The sequence below is a fragment of the Salmo salar genome, chromosome ssa20 (assembly GCF_905237065.1).
Source record: "Salmo salar chromosome ssa20, Ssal_v3.1, whole genome shotgun sequence".
Taxonomy (NCBI): domain Eukaryota; kingdom Metazoa; phylum Chordata; class Actinopteri; order Salmoniformes; family Salmonidae; genus Salmo; species Salmo salar.
This window is the reverse complement of record NC_059461.1, coordinates 63,678,500-63,695,507: the sequence shown is the minus strand read 5'-3', so window position 1 is coordinate 63,695,507 and position 17,008 is coordinate 63,678,500. Positions and strand designations below refer to the sequence as shown.

Below are 17,008 nucleotides of genomic sequence, written 5' to 3'. Positions count from 1 at the left end.
TTAGCTAAAGGAGACACTGAGGAAGAAGGCTGTTGAATCTGAGGAGGATTCCCAGTTGGCCTATTGTGTAAAGAGGGTCTTACTTCATTCACGTTCTGCTGCATGATTCACATACTCTGGAAGACACTTGTTCCTGAGGTACAGCAGCACAGCTTTTGTAAAACATTCTGTAGCCAGCTGGAGAACTGAAGAGTCTTTTTTATGTGCGTAGTATTCCTCCATATTTGTTTCCAATTGTGATTTTCCTTGCAGGACATTTCTAATGACAAAGTATGTTTAGTAAATTGCTAAGTCTGACTAATAGGAAAACACAGCCATGAAGTGAATTAGTGGGAAATATTGTGTTGTAAAACAATGCCTTTGTGAGTGATTTCCAGAGCAGCAGGTGAGAAACAGTGAGTTGACTCCAGTGTAGATATGCTGTGTCTGTCTCTGAGGACTCCTGCAGAGATGAGCTGGGCTGAATGATGCATGGCATCGTCGCGGGCAACAGGGAAACGTTGTTATATGAGGTGACCGAGGAGATGAACAGACACATCCTGCAGTATGACATTCAGCTTCTACTACTAAGAAGTCAAAACGGTGGTTTTCAACTAGGTGAGAAATGAAATAACTACTACTCCATAGAAGAAGCAGTTCTGTTCAAACAGACGTGTGCACATAATAACATATAGGGCACTAGGAGAGTAAAGTGGTTCTAAACAACATAGCCCTACACTGTGTATGTGTGGTGTGTGTTTGTAAAAAAACAGCTCTGCTCAGAGGTTTGGAGCACACACCCTCTACAGCTGATTCTGACAGCTTCTCTTGCACTCACTCACACACACACACACACAACCACACACACATTTAAATACCCTCATAGGAAGACTTGCTGTAGTCAAATTGAGTCATCACTCTCAATGATACCACCATGGGATGCTCAGGGCTGTTGATTTTGGGCTTTGTGCTATGTGTGTCTCACTGCTTGGACATGCTGGGTAAGTCTGAGGAGTTATAATCCATCTGTGAGTGGGCCGTTCTGTTTATGGGTTGAGTTTACTAGCCCTTAAAGACTTGTTTATTAACCTGTGGAATTTTACACCGAACAGAGGTGCAATAGTTTTCCTGCCTGATAAGTCTAAAGGCATACAAGCAATAAACCCAAGAGCAAAATCCATTTGAAATATTCTGAATGCATTTTGACTATAGTATTATCAACACAAAAAAATATGGAGTCAATACATTTTATTTTAAACAACACTTTATTTCTGACATATGTTACAATATTGTCTGTTAGTCTGCTATTATTGTCCAATGGTGTCAGCTATTTAAACCCTTTTGGTTGCTTCAATGACCTTTTAAATGCCATTTATGACCTTTAATGATACCATTAATAGTATTGCAATGGCTCCACTGAGTGTGTTTAGGGGAAATCCCTATGTGTTGTTAGTCAACAATATTTTCTGTTAGTCAGAAAGACCTCACAGTTTGATCTGTGTGATCTGAACTTAGGAACTTCAGTGTGTATTTTCAATTGGTAGATGAATGAGCGCCTCTGAGGAATAAATAGGTCTGTAGGTTAGAACCACTGCACCAACAGTATGACTTTCCATCCCCAGATCTCTCCACTAGCACATCATCATACAATGCATTAGTTACATCACCACACTGATCTATTTGTTGAATCAAAAGCAGTTCTTTGTCAATATAAGTAACACATTTTCAGTTGTCTTGCTACCCTCTGAACATTGAATCATCTGCAAGCATCCATGTACATGGACGCCTGCTGTTGGGTAGAAGCCAAGATGAAACCGCAGCAGTTTCATATGACTATACAACGATATACTGGCCCTATATGGTACTTGGGTAGCCTAAACTACATAAAGCACTCTAACCCGTAAACAGAGACAGTTGTCAGTGCCTTAGGGCCACAGAAAAAGTGCTAGTGGACGTTATTTTGTATTTTAGGCTGTTGCTATGTGATTATTTGCAGTGCATCCTTCAAGTGTGCTTCAGATATGCAATCTTTTTAATGCCTTTTCCATTTTTATGAACCATAAACCCACAAGACAAGATATATTTGTGTGGAGCTGTCCCTCTCTTTCTCTCTCTCACACTCTCTCATGCTGTCTCTCTCCATCTCTCTCTCTTTCCCTCTTCCTCTCTCTCACAAACACATGCACACAATCCTTACATGACTTAATAAAATGTATTTGACAAATGAATAAGTGCGCATTTTGGGATATTGTCAACTTTGTGTTTGTTTCCATATGTTGTTATGTACAACCCACCACCACTTGCTGTTCTCTGAATTTATTTGGTCAAAAGATGGGGGCCAGAGTATTTATAGTTGGAGACATAAGTGTTGTCCTCATCAAAGTGTCCTAACAGGAAAATATTTTACAGGATTGTTGATGTGAGGTATTAGACTGGGTATCCATTGAGTGTTCCCCATTACCCAATGTACTCATCTGTCATCATTCGGCACTTAGGTGTCTCGGGAGTCATACAAGTTCAATTTGCCTCCTGTTTCCACTGGCTAATAGATAAAAACGGTGTCCTTAAGTGTTCCATTATAGAGAGACCAGAGAGAGGAGTGAGTTGGTATGCATTGGACTCTGCATGCTGTCATCAACACTCAAACCTGTCAGGCTGCTTTATTAAATGTCCCATTCACTGAAACATCCCCTAATCGTGGCTGATGTCTTAGAGACAGACTGTAGCTACGTCCTAAATGGCACCCTATTCCTTACAGTGCACTACTTTTGACCAGGGCCCAAAGGTAATAGGGTGCCATTTGGTACACAAGTAGCTGCTTGGGATGGACACTCAGAGACAGGGAACCCTTTTTATAGAAGTTACACCAATAGACATCCATAATTTCACTGCCCCTCCTTCTCAACAGAAATCACATTTGCTGTTGTTCGTTTTTAGCAACATCTATGGAATTTCTCATCAATTAACCAAAGTGCATCCCACTGAGATATGAGTGGCTAAGGATACATCCCAAATGGAACCCTATGCCCTATATGGTGCACTACTTTTGAACAGGGCCCATATGGCTTCGGTCAAAAGTAGTGCACTATATAGAGAATATGGTGCCCCTTTGGGACGCAAAATGACTGAATTACCAGTAATTTATGCCGATCACAATGTTTTTTTCTCACAGATATGGAGGAGGACATGGAGATTGACCGTAACGTCACTGGGATCCTTGGAGAGGACATCTTCCTCCGCTGTCAGTACCTGGGACAGAATGACATCACAGACGCCTCATGGAAACGCCCAGACTCTAGAATGAAACGATTGATGAAGAAATTAACAGGCTACAAGAACAACAAGGTTTTCAGCAAAGACCCAGACTTCTCCGCCCCAGCCTCTCCCACCAATCTGACTGTGAAGATGAGGGTGTCTACTCTGGAGGCCCAGGGGGAGTACACATGTGTGTTCGCCACCGATGAAGAGGAGATCACTAACAGCATGTTTCTCACTGTCCTGGGTAAGCCTGACTGAAGAACATGGCCCAATTTGAATACTCTTAAAATGCATCCTTCCTTATTCCCTTCTTGAGATTACACGATAGGTGTAAGCAAGCTTTCCATTGCATTGCTTTGACCAATTATGTCATGTCAGATCATTGATTAATTCAAGGAAGTGAGGATGCATTTTAAGAGTATACGAAGGGGGGCTCAAATGGGTGATGGAACAGTACCTAACACCTAGATGGTAGAGAGGAGCAACAAAATAATACATGACCTCATGATGCCATTAGGGGGGGTTGGATAAAATATGTGACATTATCGTTGCCTGTTGTATCCTTACCTTACTGTACCTTCAATGTCATCGCAGAGACAGAATCATACAAACATCCATTGCATAAATGTTTCTCGTACCAGCATCATCCTCTTCATGTTAATGTTTTTGTTTTGAAGCTCGACCTGATATCTACACAGTGGTGACAGAGGACACAGACAACGCTACCCACTACCAGTCAGTCACATGCTCAGCTACCAATGGTAAACCTATGGCTCTGATTCGCTGGGAGATCAACGGCAGCCCTCCTACTAACGATTCCTCTGTGGGGATGACGAACACCAGTTATACCAATGGCACTGCCACTATGACCAGCTTCCTTCGCTTCCCCACCCACCTACAGGATCAGGACAGGGTGACCTGTGTGGTCCAGCACCCAACCCTGCCTGACCTCACCACATATGTCACAGTGAGGGTGGAGACCTTCGGTAAGCCTGCCAGCTCACATACACTGCATCCGAAATGGTACCCTATTCCCTTTATAGTGCATCACTTTTGACCAGGAAGGGTGACAAGATTTGGGACACATCCTTGATGTGTATGTTTGTTTGTACAGTACTTGGCATTCTCACTTTTGTGTGCAAGGGTTTGACATGTGATGCTAAGAATCAAGGTCTGAGAATGATCTGGAGATATTGCATCATGCTGGGACTGGCACCACCTTGACCTCATAGCTTACTGGCACAGATGTTTCCTTTACTTTCTCCCAGCCTGTTGTTCCACGTGTTCACCTCCCCACTCCCCACCATGTACCAGGTGTTGTGTCTCTCGCCAAGGCTGTGTTTCCTGTACGAGTCAGCCCTCGCAATCAGCTGTGGCATCAGAGACAAATCATACATCATATCACACTGCACAGTAAATGTATTCTCATCACATTTAGATATCCCTCCCTACCACATTAGGAGACACATTTTTGATATACAGCCTGTATCCATATGTCAAAGATTATCATATGACAGAAATGTCCTCCCTTATCCATATGTGGTAGTATCAAAGTGTCTTTGACAATCGGCATTAGAGTGATGTTTTTCTATATGCGCAGTCAGTCTGCATTGAGATGCGTGATATAGGGTGCTTCTACGTCCCAAATGACACCCTATTTCCTATATAGTGCACTACTTTTAACCAGAGCCCTATAGGAAACAGGGTGCCATTTGGGATGCAAACATACAGTAGTCCTCTCAGTTGTAGCCTGCTGAACAGATGGAACAGGTGAGAAGAGTCAGCACTCTCCTCCTAAACCCAACCGGCAGCCTTGTTATGCCCTGTGTTTATCTTTCATAAATCTATCCTTTCACTTCAGCCTTCTCAAAAATATAAACCACAGCCATAGAGGCCCTGACATTAGATTTAGGACTGTTGTTGTACTGATGGATCATTCCCACCTGCTCATGTAAAAGTATAATTTCTCTCTGCCTGCAGTGGCTCCCAATGTGACCATTGAGACATACCTGGTTCTAGAGGACGGGGAGGAGTTCTGGGTGGTCACCTGTGGTGCAGCCGGAGGGCGACCCCGAGCTGACATCACCCTGGTGCTGCCCAATCAGGAGGTCAGTTCCATGCTACAGAAGGAGGTTGTCATGGATGCAGCAGACACATGGGTCAGGTCATACCGCTTCCCAGCTGAGCTTCATGAAGGGGAAAACATCTCCTGCCTGTTTGACCACCCCAAGTTCCCACACAGAGAGCTTCGGACCGTCACTTTGCCGGCATTCTGTGAGCACTTCACAAGTTATAATTGAGGATTTGGAGCCAAAAGTATGGTTTTAGGAGACTGCTTTTCATTTACTCTACTTAATAACAGACTCTGTGTTGGATCTTGTGTTTTAACTTCCTATTGTGTAGCCCTGTCTGCTGTTCGGCTGCAGAACCCAGGGTTGGCAGACAGCAGCAACGAGAGCCAGGCTGTAGAGTCAGTGGTGCTGGTGGAAGGACAGAGCAACACCACCATCGAGCTAGAGGTCGTTGGGGATGTACCACGTTACAGTATCGTATGCACCAAGTAAGAATACCTGTACTACTATCATAATACAGACAAGATCTCTGTTGATTTCTCTTGATTGTAACTTCTGTTCATCTCATATAAAGGACAGCATTACCATGAAGGAACTGCTGTGATAATCTTATCGGTCAGGGTACAGTTACAAAAAACAAAGTTTGCTATTACGTTTTGCCTTCTAGCAATTTCATTAATTTATGCTATTCTTACTATACTAGTGTTTGCATCACTAACACAGGGGTGAACATTGTGTCTGGCAGCAGTGGTGAGAGGTTCGGTTAAAAACCGCAGGTGATAGACAGGCACTAGACATACATCCTGCACGTTTTTTTTTAGAAGTATCCAGCTGCCGATTGTGCGGGTTGAGACCGCGAGTTGTGCGAACCTCAAAGCACATGCGTCTCAAATGTTATGCGCAAGTGCAACCTGTAGCTAGACTTTTGTTGTCGGAAAACTAGCTCAGGGGCAGCGGTCCAAACACTTAAAAGACACACCCTCGTTTTATGCCCTTGGGGGAATCCCCATCGCCATCTTGGGGGTCGGTCCAAATGATTAGCCAAGTAAGGGAAGTTTGCAACGTAAGACCCTCAGCCTTTGTTTTTAGTCGAGTTTGCGAGTGTACAATTATGTTCACTTCGGGGCCTGAAACTCCCCATAATTCAATTCGCCACGATTGTACATCCACTAAGAAAAGTCTGCCAAAAATTAAAACCTTAACGACAATATGGAGTCAACATACAAGTGTAAAAACAAATGTAAATAAGTTAGAAATGGTGCTACTAATGCACATGACGGCACAAACACGTCTCGTAAAAGTAATGTTTTTGTTTGGTTAGCTTTTGGAAATTGTAGCCAGTTAAGCAGGCTAACGTTATTTAGCTAATTAATTTAGTTGCTATCATACAGTAGGCGTATATTAATAATTATATATTTAATGTAAGTAGACATGCAATCATAATTGACTGTAGCGTATATAAAGTACCCACGAGCTACCGGTGGCTGAAAATGCAATTATCGAGGGATGAACGAGTGCTACATTTCCGGGCAAGGGCGGTCCATTTAAAAATCATTCCTTCCTCCCTTCCTCGCCCTGCAAGTGTGTACTCGTCAGACGTCATGGTATGTCATCAGAAGTGTCCACTTGATAGGGTGTGTCTTTTTAGTGTTTTGACTATTGTCCTGGTCATTATGTTAACCACTGTTGCTTGTGTAGCTAGCTAGCTAGTACACACTAACTAGTACACGTTAGCTAGGTAGTACCTATCTTCTAAATCTAAATGTAATTTCACCACCCGTGATGTTGGTGTAGGTAACGCACCATCCTCTCTGACACCATTCGACATCCTGTCTGAGCTTGTATCTCACAGCGTCTGTGGCTGAGAAGATACTGTATCTGCTGCAGCCAGACGTTTTTTTTTTAATCAACTTTGAATAGCAACAATCACCAAGTTGGTGACATTATCCCTGGATCTAACTATGTGAGAACCAAAGCTCTTCGAGCTGCTGCTCTTCTGCCTTTGGAGAGTGGCTAACAGTGTATTGTCTTGTGTTGTCTCCTAGAGAAGAGCAGTCTCTCCCTGAGGGTGTGGCAGTATTTGGCAGTGCTCTAACCTTGCAGGGTCCTGTCGAGCTCTACCATGCAGGGCTGTATGAGTGTGAGGCCTCCTACTACAGCCACAGGGCATCTGTACTGCTGGACATTACCGTTAACCCACATGTCAAGCAGCCTGGTAGGAGCAGAGCCTTGTCTACATATCATAGGTTTCCATCTCAAATGGCACCTTGTTCCTGATATAGTGCCTATGGGCCCTGGTAAAATGTTTGGGATGTAGACTACATATAATTTGGGATGCAGCCTAAATATCATCTTCATAATTTGACAACTGGTATCCATATCTGTCAGACTGCAATTTGTAGCGAGCCAGCATATGTTAATACAAGTGACTTCTATCATAAATATTGTTAGTATAAATCAGTGTTTCTTTTCCTGCAAACTGTAAAGTTAAGTGATTAGCATGTTTACAGCCCTTTCTCCTCTCTGTGTGCTAGTGACTGTTCCTCCCAGCATAAGGATTGATGTCCAGGACAGACTGGGTGACAGATTCATTGAGTGCCTGGCTGCAGACTCCGTCCCTGTTGCCAATGTGTCCTGGGTTCTACCTGAGGGTGTGTCTGGGCCCTCCCGGTCCAGTCTCACATCCCATAATGGAACCTTCTCTGTCAGCAGTGTGTTAGTCCTGCCTGCCTGCTCAGCCCAGGAGCTCAATATGGAGTGTGTGATAAATCATACTGGGTTTGTGTTGCCAGAGAGAAGACAGATAACACTCCCTGTGTGTGGTATGTTCAACAAATCATCGAACACCATCAATTAAAGCTCTAATGTTAAAATAAAATATTTACGTTGAGAACATGTATCCTATATCTCTTATTTTATTTACATTGAGAACATGTATCCTATATCGCTGTTATTTTATTTACATTGAGAACATGTATCCTATATCTCTTATTTTATTTACATTGAGAACATGTATCCTATATCGCTGTTATTTTATTTACATTGAGAACATGTATCCTATATCTCTGTTATTTTATTTACATTGAGAACATGTATCCTATATCTCTTATTTTATTTACATTGAGAACATGTATCCTATATCGCTGTTATTTTATTTACATTGAGAACATGTATCCTGTATCTCTTATTTTATTTACATTGAGAACATGTATCCTATATCTCTATTTTATTTACATTGAGAACATGTATCCTATATCTCTTATTTTATTTACATTGAGAACATGTATCCTATATCTCTGTTATTTTATTTACATTGAGAACATGTATCCTATATCTCTTATTTTATTTACATTGAGAACATGTATCCTATATCACTGTTATTTTATTTACATTGAGAACATGTATCCTATATCTCTTTTATTCACATTGAGAACATGTATCCTATATCACTGTTCTATCTACATGCAGCTCCTCCTAACATCACCATCCAGTCCAGCTCGGAGTGGGAGGAAGATGTAGCATACACACTGGTGCAGTGCACTGTGGACAATGTTGGACCTGCTGCCACCATCTCCTGGAGTCTTGGCAACCAGGACAGTGACAATAGTACCAGTCAGCTCATGGAGGTGCAGGAGCAGGTAAAGGGAGAAAACAAATGAAAGGGTGCTTGGAACCGTGAAATAGATACAGCAAAAAATGTTAAATTCCGGCACTCATTTGGATATTATTTGCACGCTCTGACATATGTTTCGCTAGCAGGTTCACGGGCAGCCTGAGCTCCATGCCAATGGCTCTGTGACGGTCCGTAGTGTGTTGAGGTTCCCCACTTCCATGTTCTCTGGTCAGAATGTCACCTGTGTGGTGGATCACCTGGGTCTTGAGAGGCCAGAGAGAACAGGGATACTGCTACGTGGACTGGGTAATTTACTTTATGACTTGTAGCTACCATGTATCTCCACCAGTAGAGGCTGCTGAGGGGATGACGGCTCATAATAATGTCTGGAATGGTATCAAACACATCAAGCACGTGGTTTCCATGTGGTTGATAACATTCCAGACATTATTATGAGCCGTCATCCAATCAGCAGCCTCTACTGATCTACACAATACGTTATGTGTGTCCCCAATGACACCCTATTCCCCCTCTAGGCCCTGGTCAAAGTAATGCACTATAAAGGGAATAGGGTGCCATTTAGGGACGCATCCATTGTATCCAACCCCCACACACTGTCATTCTCTCTCCGTCCCTCCCCTCAGAGTCCCCTGTGATGCGCATTTTTGTTGGGAGGCAGAGGGGATCTCCTCTGTGGCTGGCTGTATGTGAGTACAGAGGGGACAGGCTTGGAGCACACCTCTCTTGGGTTCTACCTGACAATGCCACAGGCCACATCTCCTTCTGCTCTGTGTATGAAGGAGTGAGAGTGCTAACCAACCTCACCTATGAGTTCTCACTGGCCCTCCATGAGGGACAGGACCTGATCTGCCTCATTCAAAATCACCATGGACTAAAGGAGAGGAGGACCGTCCATGTCCCCAAATACTGTAAGTGTAACAGGGAATAGATAGACAGAGATGAGATATATAAAGCACCCAGCACCACAAATGATATACTTGTCATACTACACATACATCCTGTATACTCTTAGGAAAAAGGGTTCCAAAAGGGTTCTTCAGCTGTCCCCATAGGAGAAGCCTTTTTTTTTTTGGTTCCAGGTAGAACTCTTTTTGGTTTCTCTGGAAAGGGTTGTTCATGGAACCCAAAGTTATTTTTTACCTGGAACCAAAAGGGTTCTTCAAAGGGTTCTCCTATAGGGACAGCAAATAAAGGTTTTAGGTTCTAGATGGCACCTTTTTTCTACGAGTATACAATTCTGTTATGACATTCTTTGAGGTACAGTACTTACCAGGCATGCCAAGCTCCAACCTCCTGTTCAACATTTAACTGCAAATACCTGTCTATTGACTGTATGTGTCTAGGGAGTGATTCGTTTTTTGCCCCCTGTTGACCACTTCTCCTTCCCCGTCTTAGACATCTCATCTGTCAGAGTACTGAATCAAACCACTCCCCTGTACAAACCTTATGGAGACGAGTTTGTTATACATCGAATGTCCCTAAAGGAGAATTTCCACAACCAGAGGATCCTGCTCAAAGTCTATGGCAGTGTGCCAACTTACAGCCTTACCTGTCAGAGGTAGTAGACTCTTTGCTAGACTCTCTTTTACTACTATGTTCCATTCCTACAACTTCTAAACTGTGGAGGCTGAGTGAGAGAGCTACAGAAGGATGGAAGACAGAGTAGGGCAGGGCCCTGTCTGTGATAATATTACCACTACACGGGGCGGTCATTTGTACGAACATTGTTCTCGTCCAGATGGAAGTTCTCATTTGTATTGTTTTATGAGAGCTTTTAACTAGACAGTCAAATATGTGCAGTGTCGTAAAGCTGCTATTATGTCTTATTAAGATACTATCAGGACTTCTGTGCTGTGGGGCCCGGGGAAGGTTGTCCTGACTGGCAGGCCATGCGGTAGGTGGCACTAAAGAACCCTTTTATCAGGGACAATGAGTGACTCATGAAGCAGTATATCTTCAGAGGTCCTGACACTCTCCTGCCCCCCCATACACAGACTCGTATAAATTGTGTTAGGAGTTATTTTGTCAAGCTATTCTGGGTAAAGCTGTGTTCATATCTGCTAAGGTGGATGATAGTTACTTAGGTATACACCTAAGTATATATACGAAATACAACGTCTCAATTTTTATCACTCAATGTAGCAGTTTTTTTTGTATGACCAAAAAGTGTTGTGATAGCAATTTCCCACCTCACTTGCTTATCTTATTCTCTCTTCATGACTGTCTTCTTTGCCACTTAGATGATAAACAGATCAGACAAAGGTGTGTACTATGTAATGACTTTCTGTGTCCTGCTGCGTGTTGAAGAAATGACGGCACATTGGTCCAGATGGATGGTCGGGCTCTGTTGTTCCAATCAGAGGTCACGGAGCGGGAGGCGGGCCTCTACACCTGCCAAGCCTCTTTCTACCACCATCAGGCCTCGGTCCTTATTCAAGTGGAGGTGACCAGTGAAGATAAACAGCTCAGTGAGTGTACACTCACCTTATCATGCATCAGTGAAACAACAATATATAAGATATTTCAATGCTTTCTGGTGAACATCCAAAAATGATTGGCATACTATAATTTTAACATCATTTGAATTTACTTCCATTTACAACAGGTGTTCCATTCCATTCACTTCGATTTTGTGTTACCTGATGTATTTCTCCTGTGTGTTTGTGCAGTGATTGTCTTCATCGTCTGCTTCTCCTCGGCTGCAGCCATCACGATCCTCCTCATCGTCACTCTGTGTGTTTTCTGGTGAGTCGATCAGTGCGAAGGCCTCCTCCTGCAGTTGACAGACAGACAAACAGCAACTCAGCAGGTGACATGTTTACAGGTAGTACTCTGGCAACCAGCAGGTTGGCAGATGACAAACAGGAAACCAGGTCTGTGCGTCTGATGGTTACTACAGCTTAGCATGACCAAACTAGCACAGAGCTATTCACAAACAGGATGCTCTGTGGCTGGAGCAGAAGGGTACATCTGCCACCACAGCTCTGCCACACAACTCACACAGTCTGATTCTTTCTGTCTCTGTGTTTAAGACAACAGATTTATTTTCGGTTTAACGTTATCATAGGGCAAATATAGAGCTTTACTCTGAGTGTCTACTCTGGAAGTAAGAAAAGCTATTCAAAAACTTCACAGCTGGAGAATTTATATTGTAATTCAATCCCAGTCACAATGCTTGGAATGAGAACTGCATAAAGCAGTCTCTTGTTTCTGTCATTGGATCGGATCAGATAATTAGACAGGTGTCTCAATACCACAGTGTTTGGATACGGTTCGGGATCCCAAATGTCTCTAAAAGCATCTGATCCACAAATCCATGAAAACTCTCCCACAGGGCTCTGGTCAAAAGTAGTGCACTGTGTAGGGATTAGGGTACCATTTGGGATGCAGCCTAAGTTCCTTTTTGTCAGGACTCGTGTGAAAAGGGATGGTAAATATATAGACACAGACACACAGACTGCACTTCAGTGTTAGTTCAGAGGCTGATTCATTGTGTCTTTGGTCAGTACATTTGGTCAAGGTGCCATTGGTGCGATGAGCATCACTGTCCCATTATCCATGGTTCCTGTGGGAAGGTCCCGTCAGGCTAATTTGGGAAGGTCAGTCAGTCTACAAGCGTACACAGAGAACCTGACTCCCCAGGAGAATAGCTATTCCGGGATTTGCGTCTCCCCGGTCGCCAGCACTAGGAACACTTTTTGAAAGGAGCAGGTTTTCATTGGCCTGGTTGGTGTCATAGGGATCATGATGGATGAGGAGAGCTACTGCTTCTAACATCAGAGAGATCAATGATGATGTCACCATCATTCTGCTTATATATTCCCGTCACATAATGCATTCACAGTTCACACACTCAGTGGCTCAGTGGAAGTCTGTTCACTCATACAAGGGGTGCAGTTTGGCCATACAGGTAAGTTTGGCTGTACAACCTTCTTAGTGAGGATGATACCCAACTGTATAAAAACATCAAAAGAATTTGACAATATTTTAAATGCTGTCTGCCACTGTAACACAACTGAAAATGATTTGTTAATTTGTTTTGCAGCAAAATAAATGGAGGAGACCGCCTAGCATCTAAGGTTAGTTTCAATCTTTCTTTAGCTGTTGAGCTCTCAAAAAAACATTATGCATGCTTTGAATTATTGAGAATGGTCCTCTTGCATTCATTCATCTATTCTTATAGCTTCTAGCCATAGGTCTTTATTCAACATTTTAATGTGCTTTGTACCCCTGTCTACTATCTTCTCTGGTCACTGAACTCCTGTAAGAAGCGGGAGTCGCTGGCACCCTTGACCTCTCTGACCCAGGAACTGTGCTCTCCAGAGCTGAGGAAGGGAAAGACAGCAGTGACAGTACCAGGAGGGGGAGGCCAGGAGTACAACCAGCTGCTCAGCTACTCTATTGTCATTGATGCCAGATCCACTGTGTAAATGACAGGGTGTGTCCCTACTGGCACACTATTACCTATATAGAGCACTACTTGTGCACGGTATATCGAATAGGGAGCCATTTGAGACGGAATGATTTTATTTCCCAGTTAAAAAAACACATACTCACAGTACATGCATTTAAAGAATTTGACCGGTCATCAGAGACTTTTGGTCCCTAAATTCCATGGTGCAAAAATATTACAACATTACATAGATACATTACATTACATAGACTCATGACATAGATCAACTTTTGTTCTTCAATTTCTCGATCATTAGCCAGATTTTGACTTTAGACACAACCACAGGCTTCTACTATATGTTAGAGTCCACTCTACAGTATCATGTGCATCACTCTTACGTGGTGCATGATGCAGCTTCTCCTAATGCCAAGTCATTAAAGTGCATTATTTTGTGAATTTTTAATTTTTTGTTTATTGGTGTATTTCATGCATTGGTGGTTTAAATAATTGTAATGTGTTGTAAAGAAATGTATTGTAAAACTGCTAGAAATTATGTTGAGCGTAGCTTCTATTTGTTTTACTGTTTTGTATTATGCTAAACTTTGAAAGGTTATTCATTTTGGTTATCTAATGTTGTAAAATCTGGAGCATTATCAATAAAATTACTGTAAATGTGTATCTTGTTGTTAAACCTGCTTTGTTTTACAGGTTTAAGACTAAATGAATTGACACACACAAGTGTGTGCACGTACATACACACAGTCTTGTATAATTAAACTTGTGTGGTCACACAATTCAGTCCCACTCAAAGTCCCTTTTTCCAGAACCCCTAAACTTTAACCTTAACCCCAAAACCTAATCTAGCTCCTGAACCTAATTCTAACTCTAACTCTAACCTTAACCATAAAACCCCTAGAAATAGCATTTGACCATATGGGGACTAACAAAATGTCCCCAGTTGGTCAAATTTTTGGTTGTTTACTATTCTTGTGGGGACTTCTGGTCCGCACAAGTATAGTTAAACACGTCCAGACACACACACAGTTAGAATGAAGTTCTTCGCACTAACCCAGATGGTGTCATGGAAATAAGACTCTACTAATAGAGCTCACCTCATCACTTGCAGAAGAGCAGTAAAATGTATTCTCACCCGAGAGAATAAAGTAAATCAGGTTGGATCAGGTTTTGCATCATTTTCATACAGACTGCATCTTGCTGTAATGAATTTAATATAAATGTGTGATGTGGCAATTTTCTTCATGCCGATGCTAGTAAGAAATTAGTGTATTTAAATTTTTTTACCAAAACGGGCAATTAACTCAATTGCCTTAGGGTTATACTACTCTGTTAGTGAATAATGCATGTTAAATTGTGTAAATTGAAGTTAACTAAAATGTGTAAGTCCTTATTATAGTGACTGCCAGGTTATGTATGATATAAAAAAAAGTGGGCCCTTTTTGTCCTGTGAGTTCAACATTGGTTATCACAGTGCTAAGTCTGCACAAACTTGGATTATGAAAGCATTACAAATATTTCTGACTCTCTCGCTCAGTCTCTCTCTCTCAATTCAATTCAATTTGCTTTATTGGCATGACGTAACAATGTACACTACCGTTCAAAAGTTTTGGGTCACTTAGAGCCTGTAATCGAACCCACAAATGCTGATGCTCCAGATACTCAACTTGTCTAAAGTTGGCCAGTTTTATTGCTTCTTTAATCAGAAATAGAGTTTTCAGCTATGCTAACATAATTACAAAAGGGTTTTCTAATGATCAATTAGCCTTTTGAAATGATAAACTTGGATTAGCTAACACAACGTGCCATTGAAACACAGGAGTGATGGTTGCTGATAATGGGCCTCTGTACGCCTATGTAGATATTCCATTTTTTTTTTAAATCTGCCTTTTCCAGCTACATTAGTCATTTACAACATTACCAATGTCTACACTGTATTTCTGATAAATTTTGTTATTTTAATGGACAAAAAATTTGCTTTTCTTTCAAAAACAAGGACCCCAAACTTTTGAACGGCAGTGTACATATTGCCATAGCTTACTTTGGAGATTTACAATATTAACATAATTAAAATAATAATCAATATTGTCAATGGGACAACAGTAACAACAATAATCAAGGATCAACCATATATTGAACAATAACAATAAGCATAGAGCACATGTGCAGGTTGGTTGGTCTGTCAGACACTCCCTCATCTTATTGCAGGCAGCAATGTAGTGCGCTGCCAACCCACAGCTCTCTGCATCCTCCCTCAACAGGATGGGTAGCCTATTCTCATCAGAGAGGTCTTTGAAAAATTGGGGAAATAACACTCTCTAATTGTTGTATATATTTTTTTTACATTTTCTCAGAAAATGCAGCTCTGTCTCAGGTTCTGCTGTGGTGCAGTGGTTACACAGCCTTTCCTCTACAGGGAGCAAGGTTTTGCTGTGTCTATTATGAGCATTTATTAATGTATTGACAAAAACAAAATGTCACACTCCTGGCAATTTCTCCAATAACTAATGTTGCATCTTCTAGCGCTCCCTTGTGGAACATACGAGATCCCACAATATGGGCTATAAACGTTGACGTTGTGTCCCATGTAACTATGGGAACGAGACCTGCTGATATTTTGCAGTCGATCAATTTCACGATACAGGTGAGAACGTTTGAAAAGTTAGATAGCCCTTTTCCTATCTAAATGTACACTTATATATACATGCAAGGTATCTTAGATTGCTAGCTACCTTCCAACTTTTGTCCCCCCATAAAATCAACTTTTATCAATTTCTTTGCATTCGAGTCATCATTGCTAACGGTAACGCTAGCTAACTAAGGTAGCAAAGCTGTCAAGAGGTATTTCCTGTTTTTGTATCTTCTCTAATATCTTATCTTGCCCCCCAAAAAGTTTAGCTGTCAAAGATAATGGAGGCCACGACTAAGTTTCTAGCCTTAACTATATTTTATCTGCAAAATCTGGCATCCCTTTAAATGAGAGGTTGTGCTCTTTGCCTCATTTATGGCAGGAAATCTTGGAAGTTTTTTTGGGCTCAACAGAGGAATATGAAGATGATCTCAGCAAATAGTGGCTAAAGCTTGGAGTTTTGTGGCAGAACTAATGATACAAAACAACCTACAATTATGCCTGCTCCAAAAAGAGATAGTCAACAGAGGACCCGTGCAAGAGGCATAGCAAGGCCAAGGGATGGTTCCCTGGATCACAGAGGGAGGAAAAATGACTCTATCCCTGCAGCCAATGTGGCCTCTGTTCTCTCACTACCACCACTGGAGTCTCAGGAGCACCATGCCTCCTCACCAGCCTTCATGTATGAGCCCCAGCCAGGTCGAGCCCTTAGCACTGGAAACCTCTCCCCTGCTCCCACTCCTCTGTCCATGGTGGAGCTCCCTCACCTCATGGCAGAGGTGGGTCCTGAGCTTGCCATGGGGGAGTCACTGTGGATGGAGGGACCTCGTCTGATTGCTTCAGCGCTGGGGACTGATATCCCTGTCAAAGCTACTCGGGTGTCATTTGAGGAATCTGCTCTGGACAGGTAGGTTAAGCAGTGAGCATGTGTGTTTGCTGCTTCATTTCACTCTTGTGTTCAAATGTGACATTGGTCTTTAAAAAAAATAAAAAGCACATTCAGATAGCACATTTAGTATTGTGTCCAT

The 17,008-nt window shown here is 42.2% G+C and overlaps 2 protein-coding genes across 5 annotated transcripts in view; both read left to right on the top strand.

The window, feature by feature from the left end:
- Positions 1–431: 431 nt before the first annotated feature.
- LOC106581205 (uncharacterized) lies at positions 432–14,012 on the top strand. Of its 3 annotated transcripts, none has more exons than XM_014163108.2 (15): positions 432–597; positions 3,152–3,481; positions 3,915–4,223; positions 5,218–5,511; positions 5,641–5,797; positions 7,355–7,524; positions 7,844–8,131; positions 8,778–8,947; positions 9,066–9,228; positions 9,567–9,851; positions 10,339–10,501; positions 11,251–11,411; positions 11,613–11,688; positions 12,989–13,022; positions 13,212–14,012. In XM_014163108.2, exons 1-15 carry the CDS (start codon positions 465–467, stop codon positions 13,371–13,373), a joined length of 2,895 nt encoding a protein of 964 aa, XP_014018583.1. In that variant the 5' UTR covers positions 432–464; the 3' UTR covers positions 13,374–14,012. The 3 variants fall into 3 exon arrangements, with proteins under 3 accessions (XP_014018583.1, XP_014018584.1, XP_014018585.1); XM_014163109.2 differs by having other exon boundaries at positions 433–597; positions 9,069–9,228; XM_014163110.2 differs by lacking the exon at positions 432–597 and adding an exon at positions 789–980.
- A 1,908-nt stretch (positions 14,013–15,920) lies between these two features.
- dnhd1 (dynein heavy chain domain 1) overlaps positions 15,921–17,008 on the top strand; it is a 41,408-nt gene continuing 40,320 nt past the window's right edge. For both annotated transcript variants that reach the window (XM_014163113.2, XM_014163112.2), the window contains exons 1-2: positions 15,921–15,995; positions 16,363–16,887. In XM_014163113.2, the coding sequence (XP_014018588.2) occupies positions 16,478–16,887 (410 nt within the window). In that variant the 5' untranslated portion in view covers positions 15,921–15,995; positions 16,363–16,477. The remainder of the gene's footprint in view (positions 15,996–16,362; positions 16,888–17,008) is intronic.